Raw genomic sequence first — 20,399 nt, forward strand, 5'->3', positions numbered from 1 at the left:
AGCAAATATTTGTCTCCCTGTTACACTGTGATCCTTGGGGAGAAAGATCATCTGTACTCTTGATGGCTGTCACAGTCCCTGGCACACAGTGGCCACTTGCTCCAGGAATGTTCACTAAGTGAACTCCAGTGGGCAGAGATAGATGCCAGAGTGGGGGACGGGGTAGGTTGATGTCTTATGGGTACAAGGTAAGTGGGAAGCCTGGAAAAGTCACAGTCTGCCCTCAGTTTCTAAAGAGGAGCCTGCATTTTTATATGTGGTTAGCCCATTCATATGGAACCATCATCTAGAAACCATGAGACAAATTTTGAGAGATGATCTAAATTTTTTATCCAGATAATCCAAACAAGTTTTTCTCCTTGAAGTGTCCGGAAAGCTCATTTGGCCGCGCATGACCACTCGGTATTCGGATTGCTCATCCCGTGAGTCAGCTGGTCCAGGTGGATGGTCTGGGGCCTGGCTGCCCTACCACGTGCTGCTCTTTGTTTCTTTCAGAGATCTGAAACTGGACAATGTGCTGTTGGACTACGAAGGCCACTGTAAACTGGCGGACTTCGGGATGTGCAAGGAGGGGATCTGTAATGGAGTCACCACGGCAACCTTCTGTGGCACCCCCGACTATATTGCTCCAGAGGTGAGTGCAGCCGCTCGAGCGGCTTTGGAAATCCAGGCTCTGCGGTAATCCTGATCAGAAGTGCCACAGGCTGCTTTTGTGTGCTGCAGCTTTGTGGGCGGCGCTCAAAGCTGACGCCTCCAGACTCCTTTATGGCTCATTGGGTGAATGATGGCTGAAAATGTCCTCGGTTCCTCTAAATAAGAATTTGGGTGGAAATAATTTTTTGTAAACTTTGCAGTTGCTTTAGGCTTTAGCCCTGAATGAGGACAAAGTGTGCTCCACTCACAGCCATTTAGTTTGCTCTCTTCTTTGTGTCCACTCAGTGCTTTTGTCCCAGCCCCATTTAGCAGAAGTAAAGGAAAGCTCTTGAATCTCTCATGAGTGAATGAGTCCAATCTCCTCTTCCTTCTACACAGATGTAGCTCCAAAATGCAATTACTATGGCCTAATCAGGCCATAAATGTTTGATCACCTGGACGAGAAGGCCTCCGAGTTAACCACAGGGAAAACAGACCACTCACTAGAAATGGAATGAAATATGCATGCCAGCACAGGAAACTCCATTTTTACTTTATTTTCTAATCCATCATTTTCCCTAGTCATTAAGGACAGGTTTGTTAATCAGATGCACAAAGCACTTCTCACATTGCCCTCCTTGCACAGATCCTCCAGGAGATGCTCTATGGGCCTGCAGTAGATTGGTGGGCCATGGGTGTGTTACTCTACGAGATGCTCTGTGGTCATGCGCCCTTCGAGGCAGAGAACGAAGATGACCTCTTTGAGGCCATACTGAACGATGAAGTGGTCTACCCTACATGGCTCCATGAAGATGCCACAGGAATCCTGAAATCTGTAAGTTTGGCTTGGCCAGCCAGCTTTCAGCCTACTGCAAACAAGCTTGTTCTATGTGCTTCTTGTGTGTTTTTTTCAATACCTCCCACCAGTAAGCTACCAGCTCCAACTGAAATTTGTATTTTAATCTGTAGAATCAAAGAATCAGAGCTCTCCCTGGCTGTTTTCCTCTCTTATGCGGTAGTCATTTATGGGCCAACTGCAATAGCAATTGATAGCCTTATTTGCCAAATATCAAGTATTTCTAGCACCTGTGGCTTTAGTGTAGGCAAAGTGATGCTCCTGCTTCATCCCATCAGGACACACCAGGGTGCACGAGTGCCATTCCCACTTCGTTACAATACTGATTGTGTTCTGTCGGCATTGTCTAAGGTGCAGGACAAAAGGGCCTTTCCCTGAGTGCTGGGAGAGGAAAAGAGAGGTTTTCCAAACTTCTGCAGATCTCTTTTGCTATCCTCGTACAAGCCAGGTGCCAGGCCCAAGATTCAGGAGCAGTAGTAATGTCACGTTGAAAAGTCTTTCCTGCGTGCACGTAAGGCACTACGCTGGAAGCCTTCTTTTGAAGTGAGGAAGAAACATGGATTTGATGCCTTTATGTTGAAAATAAGAAAGCACATGTAATTTGGGTCAGCTCTGTAACGACATTAGTTGAATTTGAAAATCATGTGTTATCACCTACTGTATGCACAGGAGGAAGAAAGATGAATAAAATGTCTCTTCTTCAAATAGGGAAAAATCAGAACAATCTGTTCTCTGTTGGATAGTATCTATGGGATAAGAATTACTTTTCTCAAGTAATATCCTTTCCAATGATTTGAGACAAAAAACTAAATGTGGGAAACATTAGCTACCTTGTTGAAACTCTTGTCTCTCTTCAAAAATCTCCAGTCAGATAATCAGTGCCATTTCAAGAACATTTTGTGTGCGGGTCACTGTGTACTGGGGCTGAAGGCATGATTGTCCCTGAGAATTCTCCATGTCCCTAAAAGAAAAATAATCACAGAAATCCTTCTCAGGCAAATGTTGCCAAAGTGAATCGTAATTTATAACTTGATTCTCAAATTCAGGTGCCAATACTCTCTTGATATCGAGGAAGCACTAATCTAAGAAATGAAAGTGAAGTACTTTTGGATTCTACCAAATGTCTCTATCTAGCATGTTTTCATAAGAACAAGTTAGTTGTATATTTACTAGAATTAGGCTGAAGAAACCAAGAATGTGGTTCTTACAACTTTATGAATAAAAAAATCAGGGAGAAAGGCTTATCTTTGTAGATTTATGCCCTAAGGTTTCTTAACTTCTGGAAGGGAAATGCGTTCACGTTGGCTGGCCCCAGATAACTTTGATGACCTGATCTGTGATAACACAATCTAATCATGCTACAGAGTCCAGCTTACTTTGCATTATTATTTTCCCAGTTCCAAGGTCCAGAATCTGGCTTTTTGTGATTCTCGGTGCATGAAAATCCCCCGAGGCCTACAACCACCACCACCGTAATACTAATGGTTTTTCATGGTGCACATATTTAGTCCAATTACTCTAGCTGATTTAGCATTTTTAATGTTTAAAAGAAGGACCCCAGAGTTTATAATTCAAATGAACATGCTAGTTCAAGCCATAAAGAAATGTGCATTGTTGGCTTTGGTGCATAAAAGTCACTGTGCTTGGTACCATGGAGGGCAGGAAATAAAAGTCAGTCTGGGCCTTGAGAAGGTTTAATGTTCTCTGTTTAGGAATTAACCATCCAGTTCGGTGTTTCTCTGATCAATACCTCACACCTTTTGAATCCAGGGCCAGTAGAAATCTTAAGAGGTCACATCATCATTTGAGTTGAACATCACCCACATCTGCTTCTCTTAAATTTTTTCTTCAAATTTGTAAAAGTCCTCAACCTCTTTCTAGTGTTGCAGAATCCTCTTGAGAGAGTTCTTCCCAACTAAATCTGGGACCTAGATCTCACCCCCTATCCAATCCCTATGAAACCTAGAGGAGGTACTGAGCAAGGTTAAGATCCATGTAGAACTATTAAGACAGTTTCTTCTTAATCAGATAAATCCTGTTACTTTAAGCTGTATCTTTGATGTATATAAAAATGTTTTGGTAACTGGAATGTATGTTATCCAGTAATATCTGCCTCCACAGTCTTTGTTCTGAGAGAAAACAGAGCCTCTGGTGCCTAAAGAGAATGTAATCTTCAGTGGAGACTCAGTTGCTCCCTCTCTTTGCAGATTCACTTCTGGGAAACCATGAACCTCTTCATTTCCCTTTCTTTTGGCTCCTCTCTAGTGCCAGCTGCTCAGCTGGATAGCCAGCACGTGAGATCGCGCTGCGTCACTGACCTGGCACTGGTTTTCCTAAGTGGCCCTCTGTGTTCTCTGTGGGGTGTCTCTCCGTGGGAAGGAGCGTGGGCTTCACTCAGCGGTGGCTTACCTCCCAGCTCTGTTAAACGTTCCGGCTGAGTGACCTCAGTGACCTACCGCACCTCTCAGTGTCCTTGCTTGTAAAATGGAGGTAATAAAATCCATGCCATAGGGTTATTGTCCAGATTAAACGAATTATACGCGTAATCCACCCAGGAACACAATAAGCATTCTGTTTCTTCCTCCTTCACAGAGTGTGCCTTAAAAGTGATATTCTGAAAACACTTGAAAATTGTGTCAGATAGAATTACTAAAAATCGTTCACCGAGAGGATTTCTGGGACAATTTTGTACATTTCGGCCTCCATGTCTAAAAATAAAATGCTTAGATGCTATAGCTGAGGCAGTTCAGCTCTTCTTTGCAGAGGGCAGAGACATTCAAGCAGAAGTGTGATCAGGGAAGAGAAAGGAAACCGTTAGGAGCACTCCAGACTGGAGGAGAAGTGCCAGAGGAAGGCCCCAAGGCACGTGAGGGGTGAGAAACCTGCCTCCAGAGCAGAGCTGTCTGAGGGCAAATCTGGGCTCTTGCACTTGCTGGCTGTGTGACCTTGGGCAAGTGGCGTAATTTTGCCACGCCTCAATTTCCTCTTCTGTACAGCTCGCATCCGAGCTAGTGCAAGGAGACTTGGAACAGTGCTCAGCACAGAGCAGGTGCTCAGGACGTGGCCACTGCTGTCATCAGCGAGAGCTGGGCCTGTGAAATGATTTTTAGACTCTTTGCCCTCTTCTATGAAAAATGATTACTTCGTTTATTGAATTAGGAGGCGGATTTAAGATATCAAGTCACGCCTTACAAACCATTCAGACTGCTTTCTGGCCCTAATTGCAACTTGATTTAATCAGACCAATATAGTTATTTTATTGCAGGAAAAACTTTCAAGCTTGTTCATTCCAATCCCCTCATTGTATAGATGAGGAAACTGAGACCCAGAGAAATGGTGACTCACCAAAGGCCATTCAGCAGATTGCTTAAAGCAAGTAAATTGGAACCCTGGTGCATCACTCACGGGAGTGTAAAACGGTGCAGCCACCGTGGAAAATGGTATGGCAGGCAGTTCCTCAAAAAATTAAACATGGAACTGAGAATTACCATATGATCTAGCAGTTCCATTTCTGGATATATCCAAAAGAATTGAAAGCAGGGACTCGAACAGATATTTGCACGCCAATGTTCACAGCAACGTTATTCACAATATATAAAAGGTGGAAGCAACCCAAGTGTCTACCAACAGAAGAATGGGTAAACAAAATGTGGTATATACATACAATGGGTGATTATTCAGCCTTAAAAAGAAAGGAAATTCTGATACATGTTACAACAAGGATGAACCTTGAAGGTATTATGCTTAATGAAATAAGCCAGGCACAAAAGGACACATGTATGATTCCACTTATGTGAGATACTTAGAATAGTGACATCCATAGAGACAAAAAGCAAAACGGTGGTTTCCAGGGGGGCTAGGGGAGGGGGTAAGAGTTAGTGTTTAAGGGTACGGAGTTTTAGTTTTGGAAGATGAAAAAAGTTCTGGAGATGGATGGTGGTGATGGTTGGACAATAATGTGAATATACTTAATGCCATTGAACATACACTTAAAAGTGGTTAAGATGGTAAATTTTATGTTCTGTATATTATATCACAATTGAAAAAAAAAAAAAACCCTGGGGTCAGAATCCATATTTTCCTGACTCCCAGTCCAGGGTTCTGAGCTAGACTACATCTGACCATTCTCCATTTTTCTTCTACTTCCCGTTAATGAGTGTCTGTTACCCTTAGAGACCCACATTTTTAGCACCCAAATTACTCCCTGATGTGATTCTTTCCTGTTGTATCAGCAACGTTATTTACTGGAGGAAGTTACCAGAGCGCTGTGTGGTTACTACCCACATAGCATGAGTCTGTCACCTATGAAACTTTCAGTAAAGTAAGATATAATGTTTATGATAATAATGTTATAGCGTTTTTAAAGATTGTGTATTTGAATAATGCCACAATACCAGAAATAATTATTCTATTGACCTGAGATGAGTCTGTGACCCTGGAAGGAGAAACTAATACATTCCGAAATTAGGATCCTGTTCAATTCAATTCAGCAAATACTTGTCAGACACCTTCCCTTTGCTTGGCCTGTGCTAAGTGCTGCAAATGCAAAGATGGAAAGATACGGCCTCTTATGTTGTTCACAGTCTAGTAGGAATGAGAACATGTAAACGAATACTTAGCTCGCTGCGGAGGAGGAATGATCAAAACTCTCTCTGGAGGCAAGGACAGGGAAGGTGAGATGAGGTACAAGACAGAGGAAGTGGCATTTAAGCTGAGTGTTGAGGAACAAGTAGGGTTCAGTAGAGTTGACAGGGGGAGAAGAGTATTCTAGGCAGAGGAAACAGTTTGTGCAAAGCCTCAGAGGCAGGAAGGAGCGTGCGTATTCAGAGAACTGCAGTTACTAGTTCTATCCTGTTGGAGTGTTAGGTGCAGGATTGGGGGCAGTGAAAGATGAGTTGGGGACATGTGAGCTTTGAGGGGTCAGGGAGACATTCAGAAAGTGGTATATACCTTGCAGTTGATCACATGGGTCTGGAACTCAGGAGAGAGGTTGAAGATGATCACTGTAGCCTGATTGAGAACACGGGAGTAGACATCGCCTAGGGGAGAGGGTGAAGAGCGAAAGGACAGAGGATGGGGCGCACCAGTGGTTAAGGGGTGGCGATGGAAGAGGATTCAGTGAGGAGGTTAGGAAGGAATGATTTAAGGTTGTATAAACATCTACGTCTGCAATGTGTCTCCTAGTTTTACTTGCAGTGAAATAGGCTAGTGGTTGTACGATGTGATTTACCCAGAAACTGATGCCTGCTGCAACTTTTGAGTATTGCTCTCTAGGTAGGAACAAATGGTCCTAGGCCACATAACCGAGGGCTCGCAGACTGTACGTGTGCCAGGCGTTAGGTAAGTTGAGACATTTTTAAGGACTCTGAACAAACTTTCATTTTGTTGTACAATTCCAGATCAAGGTAAGGTATGCTGCTTTCTTTAAAAATACAGACTTCAGGGGCCAGCCCGGTGGCGCAAGCAGTTAGGTACTTGCACTCCGCTGCGGCGGCCCGGGGTTCACCGGTTCGGATCCCGGCCACGCGCCGACGCACTGCTTGGCAAGCCATGCTGTGGCGGCGTCCCATATAAAGTGGAGGAAGAAGGGCACGGATGTTAGCCCAGGGCCAGTCTTCCTCAGCAAAAAGAGGAGGATTGGCAGATGTTAGCACAGGGCCGATCTCCTCACACACACACCCAAAAAAATACAGACTTCAGGGGCTGGCCAGGTGGCGCAGTGGTTAAGTGCACGCGCTGCACTTCGGCAGCCCGGGGTTCGCAGGTTCAGATCCTGGGCACACACTGATGCACCGTTTGTCAAGCCATACTGTGGTGGCATCCCATATAAAAGTAAAAGAAGATGGGCACAGATGTTAGCTCAGGGCCAATCTTCCTCAGCAAAAAAGAGGAGGATTGGTATTGGATGTTAGCTCAGGGCTGATCTTCCTCACCAAAAAAAAAAAAAAAAAGAAATACAGACTTCAGGCCCTTTTCCAGGATTTGAGCCCACGTATGATTCTGAGAGCTTGGTGATTTTGAGAGTTCCTAATGTTGAGTGTAGACTCCATTAGATGGTGTCTTGCATAGTCCTAAAACTGTCAGGAAGTGCTGTGCGTGCTAAGTTTTGGATTGTAATCACTTGTCTTTACCCTTAATTTCGTAGAGCTTGGGGACTATTAGAAACATAAACTCAGAATGGCAGAGCTGGAAGATCTTTAAAAGAGTTTTGTCTAAATCCCTGGTTAATAGATGAAGCTGAGACCCTGAGAGGTGAAGCAATGTGACGTGGTAGGATGGAAAGAGCACACACTAGTGGGAGAGTGGCAAGACCCCATTTTACCTCTGCCACTGCTCTCCAGTCTTCACCCCATGAGGCAGTGATGATGACACCAACAGTACCCTTCCAGTGAGGTAGTGTGCATGAAGGCCTTTTCAAAGAGGCACACACAATACAGGAGTGAGTTATTAGCATTGTTAAATCATGAGTAGTAATTTCACAGTGCGCTGAGAGATGTCATCTTCATCCTCACCTTGAACAATCCACCAACATCATCAAGATTATTAAGTGCTTAATTGTACATGAGGCCATGTTAGATTTTTATTCCTAAGAGAATTGTATTTCTGTTTTTCCAAGAGCTCTCTAACCCAAAGACACATATGTGGGGTGTCAATAGCCAAATAGATACTGATCCTCCTATTCATTTAACAGGCATATATCAGTGCATATGTGCACAGCAGCCATAGGTCTGCTATGGTCAGGTGCGGTGCAAGGGGCTAGGGGTCAGAGATGAGCACAATAGACGTCATCACTGCCTTCATGAAATTTAGTCCAGTTGGGGTGGGGAAGGAGACAGATGTTAAAAAAATAAATTATACAAATAACTATATACTTCCAATTTGATAAGAAAAAAAATCTAAGGTGCTTTGAGAATATGTAACAGGCAGACCTAATCTGATCTAGACTGTCAAGTGGGGCCATCCTGAGGAGATGACATTTAAGCTGAGAACAAAGCTGAAGAGAAGTTAGTCAGGCTTACAAGTATGCAAAGATTTTGAGAAAGGAGAAGTCCATTTGAGTAACTCTATGGCAGTGTGGCTAGAGTAACGAGCAAAGGTAGGGGGCGATGATGGATGTAGCAGATGAGGCTGAAGAAACAGCTAGACTATGAAGGACACGGGAGGCCATGTGAAGGAGTTTAACCTTTGTCTGAAAAGCCGAGATAAGTCATTGAAGGATTTCAAGCAAGCATGAGTGACAATATCATTTTTTCACGTTTAAAGATCACTCTGGATATTGTATAAAGAGATATTGTAGATCAAACAAACCAAAGTATTCACAGATGAAATATCTGGGATTTCTTTTTTTTTTTTTTCCAAAATAATCCAGGGGTGGCAGGGAAGAACAGATAAAACAAGATTGGTCATGTGTGAGTATCAAGGTTGGGTGATGGGTACATACTTGCATATGTTTGAAATTTTCTATAATAGTAAATTTTGTTTAAATTAATGGATATCTTGTACAAGTTCAAAGTGTGTGTAGATATGTGTCTGTGTATGTATACTTATATATGTGTATGTATGTATTCACACACACACATATTCTAGCCTGTGTAGGAAAAGTGAACTCAGCCTTCACGAATAAAGTGAAACAATGTAACAATACAAATATACAAAAAGAAGAAATGCTGTGAGCCACATGCCAGCTCTCCAGTGCATCCAGCTACATCTTTTTTTTTTTAGTTTATTTTTGAATTTATTTTGAAATGTTTCAGTAACAATCAATCCAGCTACATATTTTGATGCCCAGTAAGAGTCTCAAGGTCCTAGACTGGGAGTCTGCGTCACACTGGTCATTTTTATGCTACAGACAAAATTAATCAGTGGTTTTAGTGTACTCATTCTTCACCATCCATGCACAATCTCCATACCTTCTCTAGAAGTGTCCCTGAACCTCCACGTTGAGTACCTAAGTGTACCCCAAAGAAGGATTTTTAACAAAGAGAACAGAAGAGAGTTCTCCTCATTGGGGAGCTCTGCCCCAAGCCGCTGCCCTGGCCACCCTGTGTGATCCTTTTCTGCGGGCTGGGTCTGCCTTTCCCACCCTAGAGGCAGGAAGGGCCAAGATCTCCAAGCCAGCCCTTCACATCCTCTCCCACACTGTCTCAGCATTGTGGGTCATGCCTACTTGGCTTCCTGAGATTCCCTGAACTTTTCTTTGGAACATAAGGTCAGCACTGCTCCTGGAATTGGCCTCTGCTGGATATCTTGCTTGCCCTTTTTTTTCCTTTAAAAGGAAATGCTTTCTGAATTCCTTCTTACCTTTTTATGTGGAAGGTATTATTATTATCTGTAGAAACTGTTTGGATATGTTTATATAACATGCCATAGAGTCGTAGAAGTTAAGACCTTGGAGCTTCGTATGTGTAATAATGTCAGCTCACTGAATTCAAGTTGAGGGGGTGTTCTTGTCCAGCGTCCCACAGATGTTGAACAGGATGGGCACCAACGTCTTACCCAACATGACCCCTAACCCAGTATTACTTTCCTACCCAGCCCTTCCCGTCATCACCTTTACCACCACTCCCAAGTTTGTGGACCTGTGAGTTCTTTGTGTTTGGATGTCCAAAACTTTCATATAGACGTGGAGAGAGGGCAGTGGACTTGCTGGTGAGAACACTTCCCATGGAGCACAGAGCCAGTGGGAGGGGGAGGAGTTGGAGCACACACAGCTTTTAGCCCAGGACTTCTACTTGAAAAAAATTCCCAAATCATTAACCAATGATCCTTACAACTAAAAATAACCATAGTATGTACTCAAAAAAGTGCACTGGGAAGACTTTTTCTTGCTTGCCCTTTTGTCTCTCATTTCTCGTCTTTGCTTTAAACGTCTGTGTTAAACCCTCTCATGTGCATGCTCCAAAAGCAAAACCATCCCACCCCAGCTCAGAGAATAGAATAGAACTGGCAACATCTACAGAAGTTAACACAGAAAATATACGAAGATACACACACCTGTGTAATATACGAAGCTACACACACCTGTGTAAAGAGCAGATAGAGGCTTTCCAGATTGTTGATCTTAAAGATAATTTTTTTATGGTTTATTACTTGGTTTTGGAATAAATACATGATTTCTGTTGGCCACCATGTTACCAAGTTTCCTAAACTGGCACTAAATTATCCTAAATGCTAATAATCATGACACAGAAGAAAATAAATAGTTTGCTTAGAGCTTGCGCGGTTGCACTGAGTTTTACCCTCGTCTACCTCCAGAAAGACCTGGGGAAGTCCTCACCAGTCCATAGAGCTTGGGAAGGTGATGGCCTCTCTCTGAGGTGAGTGTCCCTTTGTGCTAGATCATTGTCTGTGAGCGATCACGAGGCTCAGTGCTGACTCAGGTGAAGTCAATGCCCTCATCTCTGAGCTCACACAGGTGGCCAGGTTAGATAAGTGCTGAAAGGAGCTTGGTGCCTTCTCCTGAGTCACCTTTGTCAGTTCAGGAGGTGTTGTAAACTTGACATCAGAAGGAGATGATAGAGTGCTTTTGTTCCTAAGCGTTACAGAAATTAAAGTGTGTGTTTGCATGTGGGTTTATCTGTCATCACGCCTATCAGATTCCATCATCTGTGCATTGTCTGCAGGAGGCCTGTGTGCCTCTGTACACAAAGGGGGAACCACTATTAATTCTGGAATCCTCTTTTAGCGGTATGTCCCACATCTGTCACCAGGCAGTTGATCGGAGCAGCATAGAGTTTGATCCTCTCCATTTCCTGCTCCCCTCCTGGTAGAGGTTGGAATGCTCAAGGGAGCGGCCAAAAGGTGGTCAGGCAGGAGGAGGCTGAGGAAGTGGAGGAAAAACTGGAATAATGCAGAGGATCCAACGCTGGATCATTAAAGCTGATTTTTCAAACACTGTTATAGGGAGACACCAAAAGAATGCTGCTGAAAGATCCTTTAACAAGAGGGATGGTTAACATGCAGCCCGGCAGCCCTTTGCTGGGACTGGAGTTCCCGTGAGGAAGTGGAGCTGCTCCACAGGCCTCTTACTGAAACTGCTAGTACAGTTAACACCTTTCAGAAATGGACCATTTACTCCCAAATAGATCAAGGCTAATGTTGGCAGAAAACAGAAAAGCACTAGCATGTGATCTTCCCAGAGACTTTGTATTTGGCATTTTTTCTCATATTTTATTAACGTTATTGTTTTCAACTTCCTTCTCCCTCATTTTAGCTTGTAAGTTTCCTAAGAATAGAGGTCCTAATGTTTTACAGACGGTTCCTGACTTATGATGGTTCGACTTATGATTTTTCAACTTTACCATGGTGCAAGAGTGATACACATTCAGTAGAAACTGTACTTCAAATTTTGAATTTTGATCTTTTCCCAGGCTAGTGGTATGTGGTCTGATCCTCTGTCCTGATGCTGGGCAGTGACAGGGAGCACAGCTCCCAGTCAGCCACATGATCACGAGGGTGAACAACCGATACCCTGACAACCATCTGTACCCATCCAACCATTGTTTCTCACTTTCAGTATAGTATTCCGTAAATTACATCAGCTATTCTACACTTATTATAAAATGGGCTTTCTGTTAGATGATTTTGCCCAACTGTAGGCTAATGTAAGTGTCCTGAGCACATTTAAGGTAGGTGAGGCTAAGCTGTGACGTTTGGTAGGTTAGGTGTAATGAATGCATTTTCGACTTATGATATTTTCAACTTACGATGGGTTTATCACTATGTAACTCCGTCGTAAGTTGAGGAAGATCTGTATTTGTGGCTAGCAGTGTGAAGGGCTTTTTTTTTAATGGAATACTAATACCACATGCCTCTGTAATCTCCATATCTCAGCCTGGAGGATAAAGATGTCAGAGGTTTTGTAAAATGAGCGTGGAAACCTTTTCTCTGTGAAGATTTGCTAACCAATGTCTGTGGGTCGGAAGAGCTTTTTATTTTAAGTTGAAAAACTCTTGCGAACAGAAGTAGTACACTTTTTTATTTGTCCTTTCCAAGTATCAAAGATCAATAATTTTTAGCAGTGGATGGTTAGGTTTGGTTTGGACACCAAAGATAATGTGTAGGCTGGATGAAGAAGGGTGTTGCCCTGGGTTTCATCAGGAGGAAATAAAGCGCATTGTGTGGTGTGCCTCTGGAGGATCCTCCTTTAGGACTCACTTCTTTTCAATGGCTACATTTTGGGATCACACCTGGAAAGAAGTAGTCGCTTGTGCCGCTTGGGCATGTGAGGGAGCAGCAGTGAGGAGAGCTTCCTTTTCCTTGAACGCTTGAGAGTTACTGGAGAGCAGTGACACCGCCCCATCAGTCAGAGCTGCTTGAGACTTGTTTGCCAGGAATAAAACCATATTGGCTAACAACGTTGGCGTTGGCAGAAGTGCCTGACCTTGGGCTTCTATCTCAGAGACTCTACCTCTGACCTTTACCTTTTTTTAACCACCTTTGTCACATGACTTGAGTGAAGCTACTGAGATGGCTTGGGATTCAGGGGAAGCCATAACGATTATAAAACACAGGAAGGGCAGAGAGTTAAGAGTGCTGAAAAGGAATTAAGATTAGGCCCGTGGAAAGGCTGCTGGATTCCAATCACAGACAGGATGAAAAATATAGCCAGCAAACCCACTACAGATTTCAGCACTGTTCCTGCCTCTTCTGCAGGAACAGAAATGGTACAGGGCATCTATTGTACTGTCTTTCACTAGGAGGAAATAAAGTACACTGTATATTGTGTCTCTGGAGATATCTCATGAAATATTCTGATGTAGATCAGTTATAACCTATCGGTGAAGACATTGATCCATTGGCATTTTCAAATATACTTATATGCCCACTCCTTTAGTAACTAGCCCAAGGATATCAGCTTGAGCAAGTTTTATTTCATTTTATTTTGTATAAAGACAAGTCCACTTAAGACCCAAGGAAAATGTGGCATCACTAGCTGAGAAGGCACAGTCATGTTCAAAATGTCAGCGTTTTTCTTCCAGAATTTTAATGATAAATGAAAAAGAGAAGAAGGAAGTGATAAGATTGTAGACTCTTGATATTGACATAGACACATTGGTGTCCCCTCCCACCTGATGCCAGACAGGTCATCCAGAATGTTTCCATTGTGACACACATGTTCCTCCCAAGAAAGCCCCTTCTATCACTCGAGGGCGTTGAGTATCAAAAAATTTTTTGTTTTAATTTTCCTTATGATATACTTATATATGTTCCCTTAATTCCCACTCTCTGAACTTATTTCTCCCATGTAGAATGCCTCTTCTGGCTGACAGCTCTTCCAGGATTTGAAAATATCAATAGTGTCCTTCTATCTTTTCTTCTCCAATACAAAGGCCCCCGGTTGTTTGAAGTAAAACCAGATGGTCAGACTGAAGGATTCCTTGATTCTTTTCAAGACTATCCTTGCCTCTCCCTTCTCAAGTGCACCTATTCTGGGTGCACTTGAATGTCACGTGGGCTGGCAAAGGAGCTACACCATAAGTAAACACACAAAGTGCTATGCGTTCTCGTTCAGGTGAAGTCCTGAAGGTCGTCCCAGGATTCCTCCTGACTTGTCAGTCCGCACTATTCTTTTATCCAGAATCCACATGAGCAGATGACTAAGCCTCTTCTTGGGGCTACCATAGGGACTGAGAGCGAAGTCTTCTAGTGTTAGATAGGCCTGGATTTGAATCCCAGCTCCACCACTCCCAAAATGGGTGGCCTTAGGCAGGATACAGATTGATCTGTTCCTCAGTTTCCTAATCTGTAAAATGAGAATAATAATCAGGGTTGCTGTTGGTATTATATAGAATGAATTTGAAACATTTAAGTCAATGCTGGTGTAATACAAGAGTATATAACACATATATATAGCAGTAGTAATGGCTGCCACTTATTAAGCTATAACATTTACAAAAACTGTACCATTATTTTTCCCACTCCTACAGCCGCCCCCTGCCCAAACCAGTCTGTATCTAGATCCCTGTGAGCTGTGAGAATGGCAGGGTGGTCTATTGCCATAGGTGTGGGAATTACTAGTTTCAGCCCTGCCTAGTGACTTCCACTCAGATCCAATGTGAACAAGCTAAAGCAACTCTCCTCTTGGCTCCTCCAATAATCCACGCAACACCATTCTGCATAATAACCAGTACTTGGGAAGATTACAGTTTGTCTCTCCAGATCTATTTGAAAAATCCATTATGTATCCTTTCCTCATGCCCCCAGACCCCATCCCACTGCCAGTGGGTCATTTTCAGCCTCATCTTAAGTTTAAATATCTGTCTCTGCCTTCTCCTATAGAAAAGTGACTTATCAACATCAAGTCAAAGCCCTGGTGTCTCTCTCCTCCCTTGCTGCCCCATCAGCTAACTCACACGCCCACTTTTGTCCCTCTTACCACCGCCTTGGGCTGGATGGTGCTGCCGGCACAGGTTGTTCCTAGGTCTGTGCCTCACCACCACAGCTGGCATGAAGGGGTATGAAAGGAGAAGGTTGGTGACTGGTCTTCATAACTAGGTCAGACCGTACCTGTGACGGTGGAAAAGACAGACACATGTGGCTGCAACATGCATACACAAGCATGCATTTTGTTAGCCCCAGGGTGGCCATTGGCTGTACGCCCATGGTGAGCTTCGCCGTCATGGCCGTGGACCACACTCTATTCTGTGTCCTGTGCTTTCTCTGCTCTCCCTCCCCAGGACTCTCTGTAGAGCCGTAAAATGCCTGCTTCTCATTTAGGAGCATCTCCCTGGAATATTGATGGGAATGTCCTGTGGCATGGTTTCCTTCCCTTCTGGCTTGCCAGCATTAACTGCTAACTGTCTGTGCCCTTTGGTCTGAAATTGAATGAAAGGAGAAAGTCATTTTGTTTGCCCGATAGCCAAATCCAGCTGTTAGGTAGAAAATACAGTGTTTTCTCCCTCCTAGAAGAAAATCTTATTAGACTAATTGCTCTATTTGTATAACCTCCTTTCTCTGAAATCAGACAGATTTTGAAAGAGGAAAAAATACTTTTAGCCATTGCCTACATTTTAATGAGTTTCAAAGTACATTTGGATCCTGTTATCTCAGACACATTATTACACAGGTTTAGTTTAAACTCTATCCTCTGGAACATCCAACAACTCAAAATCAAAGCCTCCTCATGTATAGCAGAGCCCACGAGAGAGTATTATACCTGACACCAGGTTTACAAAGCAGTTGCTCCATTACACCCTTCATCCTGCATTCAGTATCTCCCTTCTGTTGTCAAAGCAGATACAATTGCACATTAAAACCTGAGTATCATTCGTATTCTTAAGATTGTCTTTAGAAATCTTTGCTGTCAGAAAAATTGTTTTCTGGAGACCATCACTACCACCCCACTGTTGGAGCTGAGACTGTGAAAGCAGAAACAGACCTTGTTCTGTCTTTCCTGGCTGCAAAGTAGAGAAGCAGGGAGAGCCAGATAAGCCTCAGAGTCAAAGCTGACCTCAGATTTTGTGTCTCAGAGGCCTTCCATCCATGCCCCTGCCTTTAGGTAGGACAGGGTGGACCTACAAGTGGTTTAACAAGATGCTTACTAACGCTAACATTTATTGAGGCTTCCTTTGTGTCTGGCATTACACATTGATTATCTCATTTACTTGTCATAACAACCTCATGAAGTACAGGAAAACCTCCATTTTATACTTGAGGAATCTGAGGCCCAGAGAAGTTAAGAAATTTGTACAAGTTCATGCAGCTCATTGGTGGTAGAACTGGTATACAAACACAGGTAGTCGAACTGCAGAGCCTAACCAGTTAAGCTCTGGGCCCTCCCTGTCAGAGGAGCTCTTCTATCCTGCATGTAGCCTTCCTTTTCCCAGGACATTCCTGTACAAGCCTGGCCTAAATCTCTTACGTTTCCCTGGAGCGCTCCCTTTGGGAGGATGCATGGCTGGCTGCTGTCCCCTGTTGTCACACCTTCTCTGCAGCCTTGAGAGAACTGTTAAGTATCTCCTTCTCAGGGCAGGTGTGCCTGATTCATCCTTCAGTATTCTTTAGTTAAATTCCACCTGAATGAGGGCCACAGAAGGAAGGGGAATACAAAATGAGTCCACGCATTCTTGGCCTCTCTCCTTCCCCTGCTCTCCAGTTAGCTTGAGACCTACATTTGGGTGGAATCAGATTTTCCACCCTGGGCTCCTCACTCACTCTTTGCAGCTTATAAATTGCTTTTATTGACCCTAGAAAACATTCTGCTTAGTTTAGTAAATGTGTCCAGAATCTTTCATGAAGTCACTTTGTTTTCCTCTTTGGCTGACTTTCTCGTTTGTGCCACAGTTGGGGAGAAGGTCAGTTGAGGTGAGGCAAGTTTTAAGTATGACCTTAGACATGGATGAATGATTGCTCTAAACAACATTGTCGTTAACTTTTTTGGCATTTGGGTCCCATTAGGGACATATGCAAATAGAGAAAGTTTTCTGCAAAAGGATTATGCCATCACCATTCACAGCAGAGGAAGATGGTGTTGAGGGAGAGTCCTGGTCCTGGCCTGGGGCAGCAAGCCTCTCCTGCCCCAACCCTACACACCTCCACCAATAGGCGCCATGAAAGATTTCAGGCCTGGGACTAGTGTTAAATGTTCCTTTAACCCCCCATCTCCGTATCTTTGGAAGGGGCTAGTCAGAAGGGCTATAACCGCCTCCTCAGAGTGGTCCCTGTTTCATGGTCTTCATCCTCCTCTGGCCTCTTCACGAGCTCCTCCTGCGCCACCCTGGCCGCCCTCTCACTCTATGCCAGGGTTCCGGAGCCATGTACAGCCAGTGAGTGAAGCCAGCCAGGTGTGAGGCAACAGGGAGTGGTGGGACACCTGGCTGACCGGGGACCACACGCCCCATCTAAAGAGGCAGCCACTGCTCAACTCCAGGCCATTTTTATCAAAAAGAAGTGCAGGCCCAGCGTTCCAGAATATCCCATTTTCCAAGAGAAGTTGGAAAACTTGACTTTTATGTGATGTGACATTTCCTACTTTTTAAATGTTTGACTAATAATTAAAATTATTTTAAAACACACTATGTGGGCCAAATAAAATGTCTGAGGCCGGGGGCTGGTCTCCATTCTGTACTTTCTCTCCCTCTCTGCAATCTGGCCTGCCCTCACAGCTTCAGCTCTCTCCCTCTCACCAAATGTTGATGTCTCTGGGAGTTAGACCGCTAACCCTGGCCTGCACTCCTCAAATGCAAAGCTGAGCTCATCAACCTCCCCGATCTGCACACTGTCAGATCGTGAGAAAGGTTAGATGCTTTTGTTTCATTCCCCTGGCAAAAATACTGTTATTACTTCTGCTACTATCATTAATACTAATATTAATACTACCAACAATCTGTTGCTCCTCTCTTGTTACCTGTTTCCGTTACCCAACACCCCACTCCATCAACTAGAGCGAGCGGACCCTGTGCCCTTCACCCCAACTCCCGGCAATGTGGATGGTGTTCCTTCTTCCACAAGCCCTCCAGGACTTGGTCCCAACTTTTCCCTCCCACTAACCAGAAACTCTTCTAGTTTCTGAACTTGTGTCTTCTCAGCTATTGTCTCAGCCTCCTGTTCACCCATCTCCAATCCCTTACCTCTCCGTTCGGATTTTATCCATCACACTGCGCCTAGAGTCATCTCCTAAAGCACAGGGCAGCTCTCATCACTCACCTCTTTGTACACTTTTGATGGATCCTACCGGCTGCCCCCACAGTTCTTCAACCATCTCATGTGCCAGTGTACCACACTGTGTGCTCCTCCGCCAATGTATGAAGCGCTAGCATGCATCTGTGCCTTTGTGCTGTGGCTGTATTCTCAGGCACCATTGTCTTCTTCCTTCATGCCCACATTAATTCTACTCATTGGCCTCATCTCTTGTCAAAGGCCACCTCTTCCATGAGGCCATTACTTACCTTCTCACCACCAGCTCGCAATGCTATTTGCCCAGCCCCACTTTGAAGCTCCCACAGCACTTTGCTATATCTCTCTCCATTTCATCCAGCTAAGTTTGCTTACCTCCTCCCCTTTCTCTCAGTCAGCTCCTTCACAGGGAGACTGTCTTTGTCATCTGTGTATCCCCACGAGGCCTAGTACCCTGCCTTGCATACAGCCGGCTCCCTGTAAACCTTTGTAAATTGAATTAAACATTTTTTTGAATGGAGGATTGCTGTATCTAAAGGGCTCAAAACAAGATATTAAAAGTGAAAACAAAACTGCTTGGTTATTCAAAAGGATTTATCAGAACCCCAAGAGAAAGTACCAAGCTAGTGAAAGGGTTCTTCTGCCTGTCTCCATTTCCAAGGATGCAGTTTTTTGAGGAGGAACAGCCATGATTTGGTTTGCTTTTCGTCAGGCAGTGCCTTTCCAGAGTGCCCCTTGGAAGCTTGGCTTCAGTGCCAGGGGAGAATGGGCAAAGTCTTGCACACCGGGGCTTCTGCCACCCTGGCATCGAGAGCCCTGAACTGTTCCTCTTGCCCAGAAGAACAAGTTGTACCCACACATTCACAAGATGTCCTCTGCTCACATCATTGGCAGGCCTGGGAATTTCCCACAAGCCATCTGGTCTGTTTTGCCATCTTTATATCCTGAGTTTCTTGCAGCATTGTTTTTTGTTCATTAGCTCTTGGAATAGACACTGCTATTCCATCAGGGATTGCTTCCCATTGACTTTCCTAAAGAGAGAATCTGCTCGTTTCTTTCCTGTATGTGTTTTCCCCTTCCTCTCTGAATTACACAGACTTATCCGGGGAGAGCCTAAGCTATTTATGAGGTCTGTAGTTCCTGCATCTGTGCCGACCACTGCTCATGCCTGGAGTGCTAACTGCTCTGGTGGAAGCTGTGTAGCTCTGAAGGCTCCTTAAACTTTCGGGTCACCCTCCAATCCAGCACCATCTGTGGCCTCACATTCTTTGTCACTAGGAGAGAAGAGAAGCTATTAAACCCTATCAGTGTCTTCATTTCTTATTAGCTCCCCTTTTTAGTTTTTTTAGCATTTTACGAGGTTTATCCCGTCAGGTTTGCTTAGACCCTTTTGCAGCCTCCTCCCTCCACATGATCATTTTCATTTGAAGCAACACTGGAGGCTTTGCGGCTTTGGACACCTGGCAGGATGGCCCCCTCCAAACACTACCTTTTCATGTCTGCACCTTCAACCAGATTTTCTTTTTATTTACTCTGGAAATTCTACTCCAAAGCAATTCCTATGAACTCAGCATTACTTTTGTCTTGTGTTCATAAATCAAACATGGAAAGGGGTGCTCGGGGGCTGTCATAAGTTGTCATAAATTTGTTTAAGGATAACTTGATTTAAATTTAAAAACAAGACTTTGTATCCAAGGCAATTTTCTTTTGAAAATGGGAAATTAAATTAGCTTATGTGAAATTGAAAATCACATTCTGGCCATGAAGTGAGTTATCTTATACTAGTCCTTGGTCAGGACGCGATCAGAACACCTTTACTGGCCATTTTGTGAAAGTAGATATAGCCCAAAACATCTTGATAGGAGCTCAGACCCAAGGAAGTTTCCCAATTGGTATAAATACAGAGGATTTATGTACACATATTGCTTGAATGTGTGGCAATGCTTGTTTTAGTTTTTGGTCTTATGTAGCAAGTTTCGCAGTCATTGAACATTTCAAAATGGAAGGGCGAGGAAGAAAGGAGCATCTTGAAGAAACAAACTTTTTGCTTAAAACTATGATATCTTTGTTGCATAAAGAAAAGTGTTCAACTTTGTTTTTCCTAGAGCCAGAGCACAGAACTTGAAGTTTTTCACCCTGTGGCTTCTTCGCACAGATCTTCAAAATAATGCCTCTCACTCTTCTCTCTGTGGTCTTGTCAGAGAGTGGGAATCCTGGCTGACTGGTCAGGTCTCTCAGAAAAATGGCACAGCTGTTCCTAAAAGTAGCCCCATTCATAAGATGTGGGCTGTCT

The 20,399-nt window shown here is 43.8% G+C and overlaps 1 protein-coding gene across 1 annotated transcript in view; it reads left to right on the forward strand.

Moving 5' to 3' along the window:
- PRKCH (protein kinase C eta) overlaps nt 1-20,399 on the forward strand; it is a 220,847-nt gene that overhangs the window by 192,510 nt on the left and 7,938 nt on the right. Inside the window, exons 11-12 of the mRNA XM_058567069.1 lie at nt 496-634; nt 1,280-1,468. Coding sequence (XP_058423052.1) covers nt 496-634; nt 1,280-1,468 — 328 coding nt within the window. The remainder of the gene's footprint in view (nt 1-495; nt 635-1,279; nt 1,469-20,399) is intronic.

This window comes from Diceros bicornis, chromosome 24 (assembly GCF_020826845.1).
Source record: "Diceros bicornis minor isolate mBicDic1 chromosome 24, mDicBic1.mat.cur, whole genome shotgun sequence".
Classification (NCBI taxonomy): domain Eukaryota; kingdom Metazoa; phylum Chordata; class Mammalia; order Perissodactyla; family Rhinocerotidae; genus Diceros; species Diceros bicornis.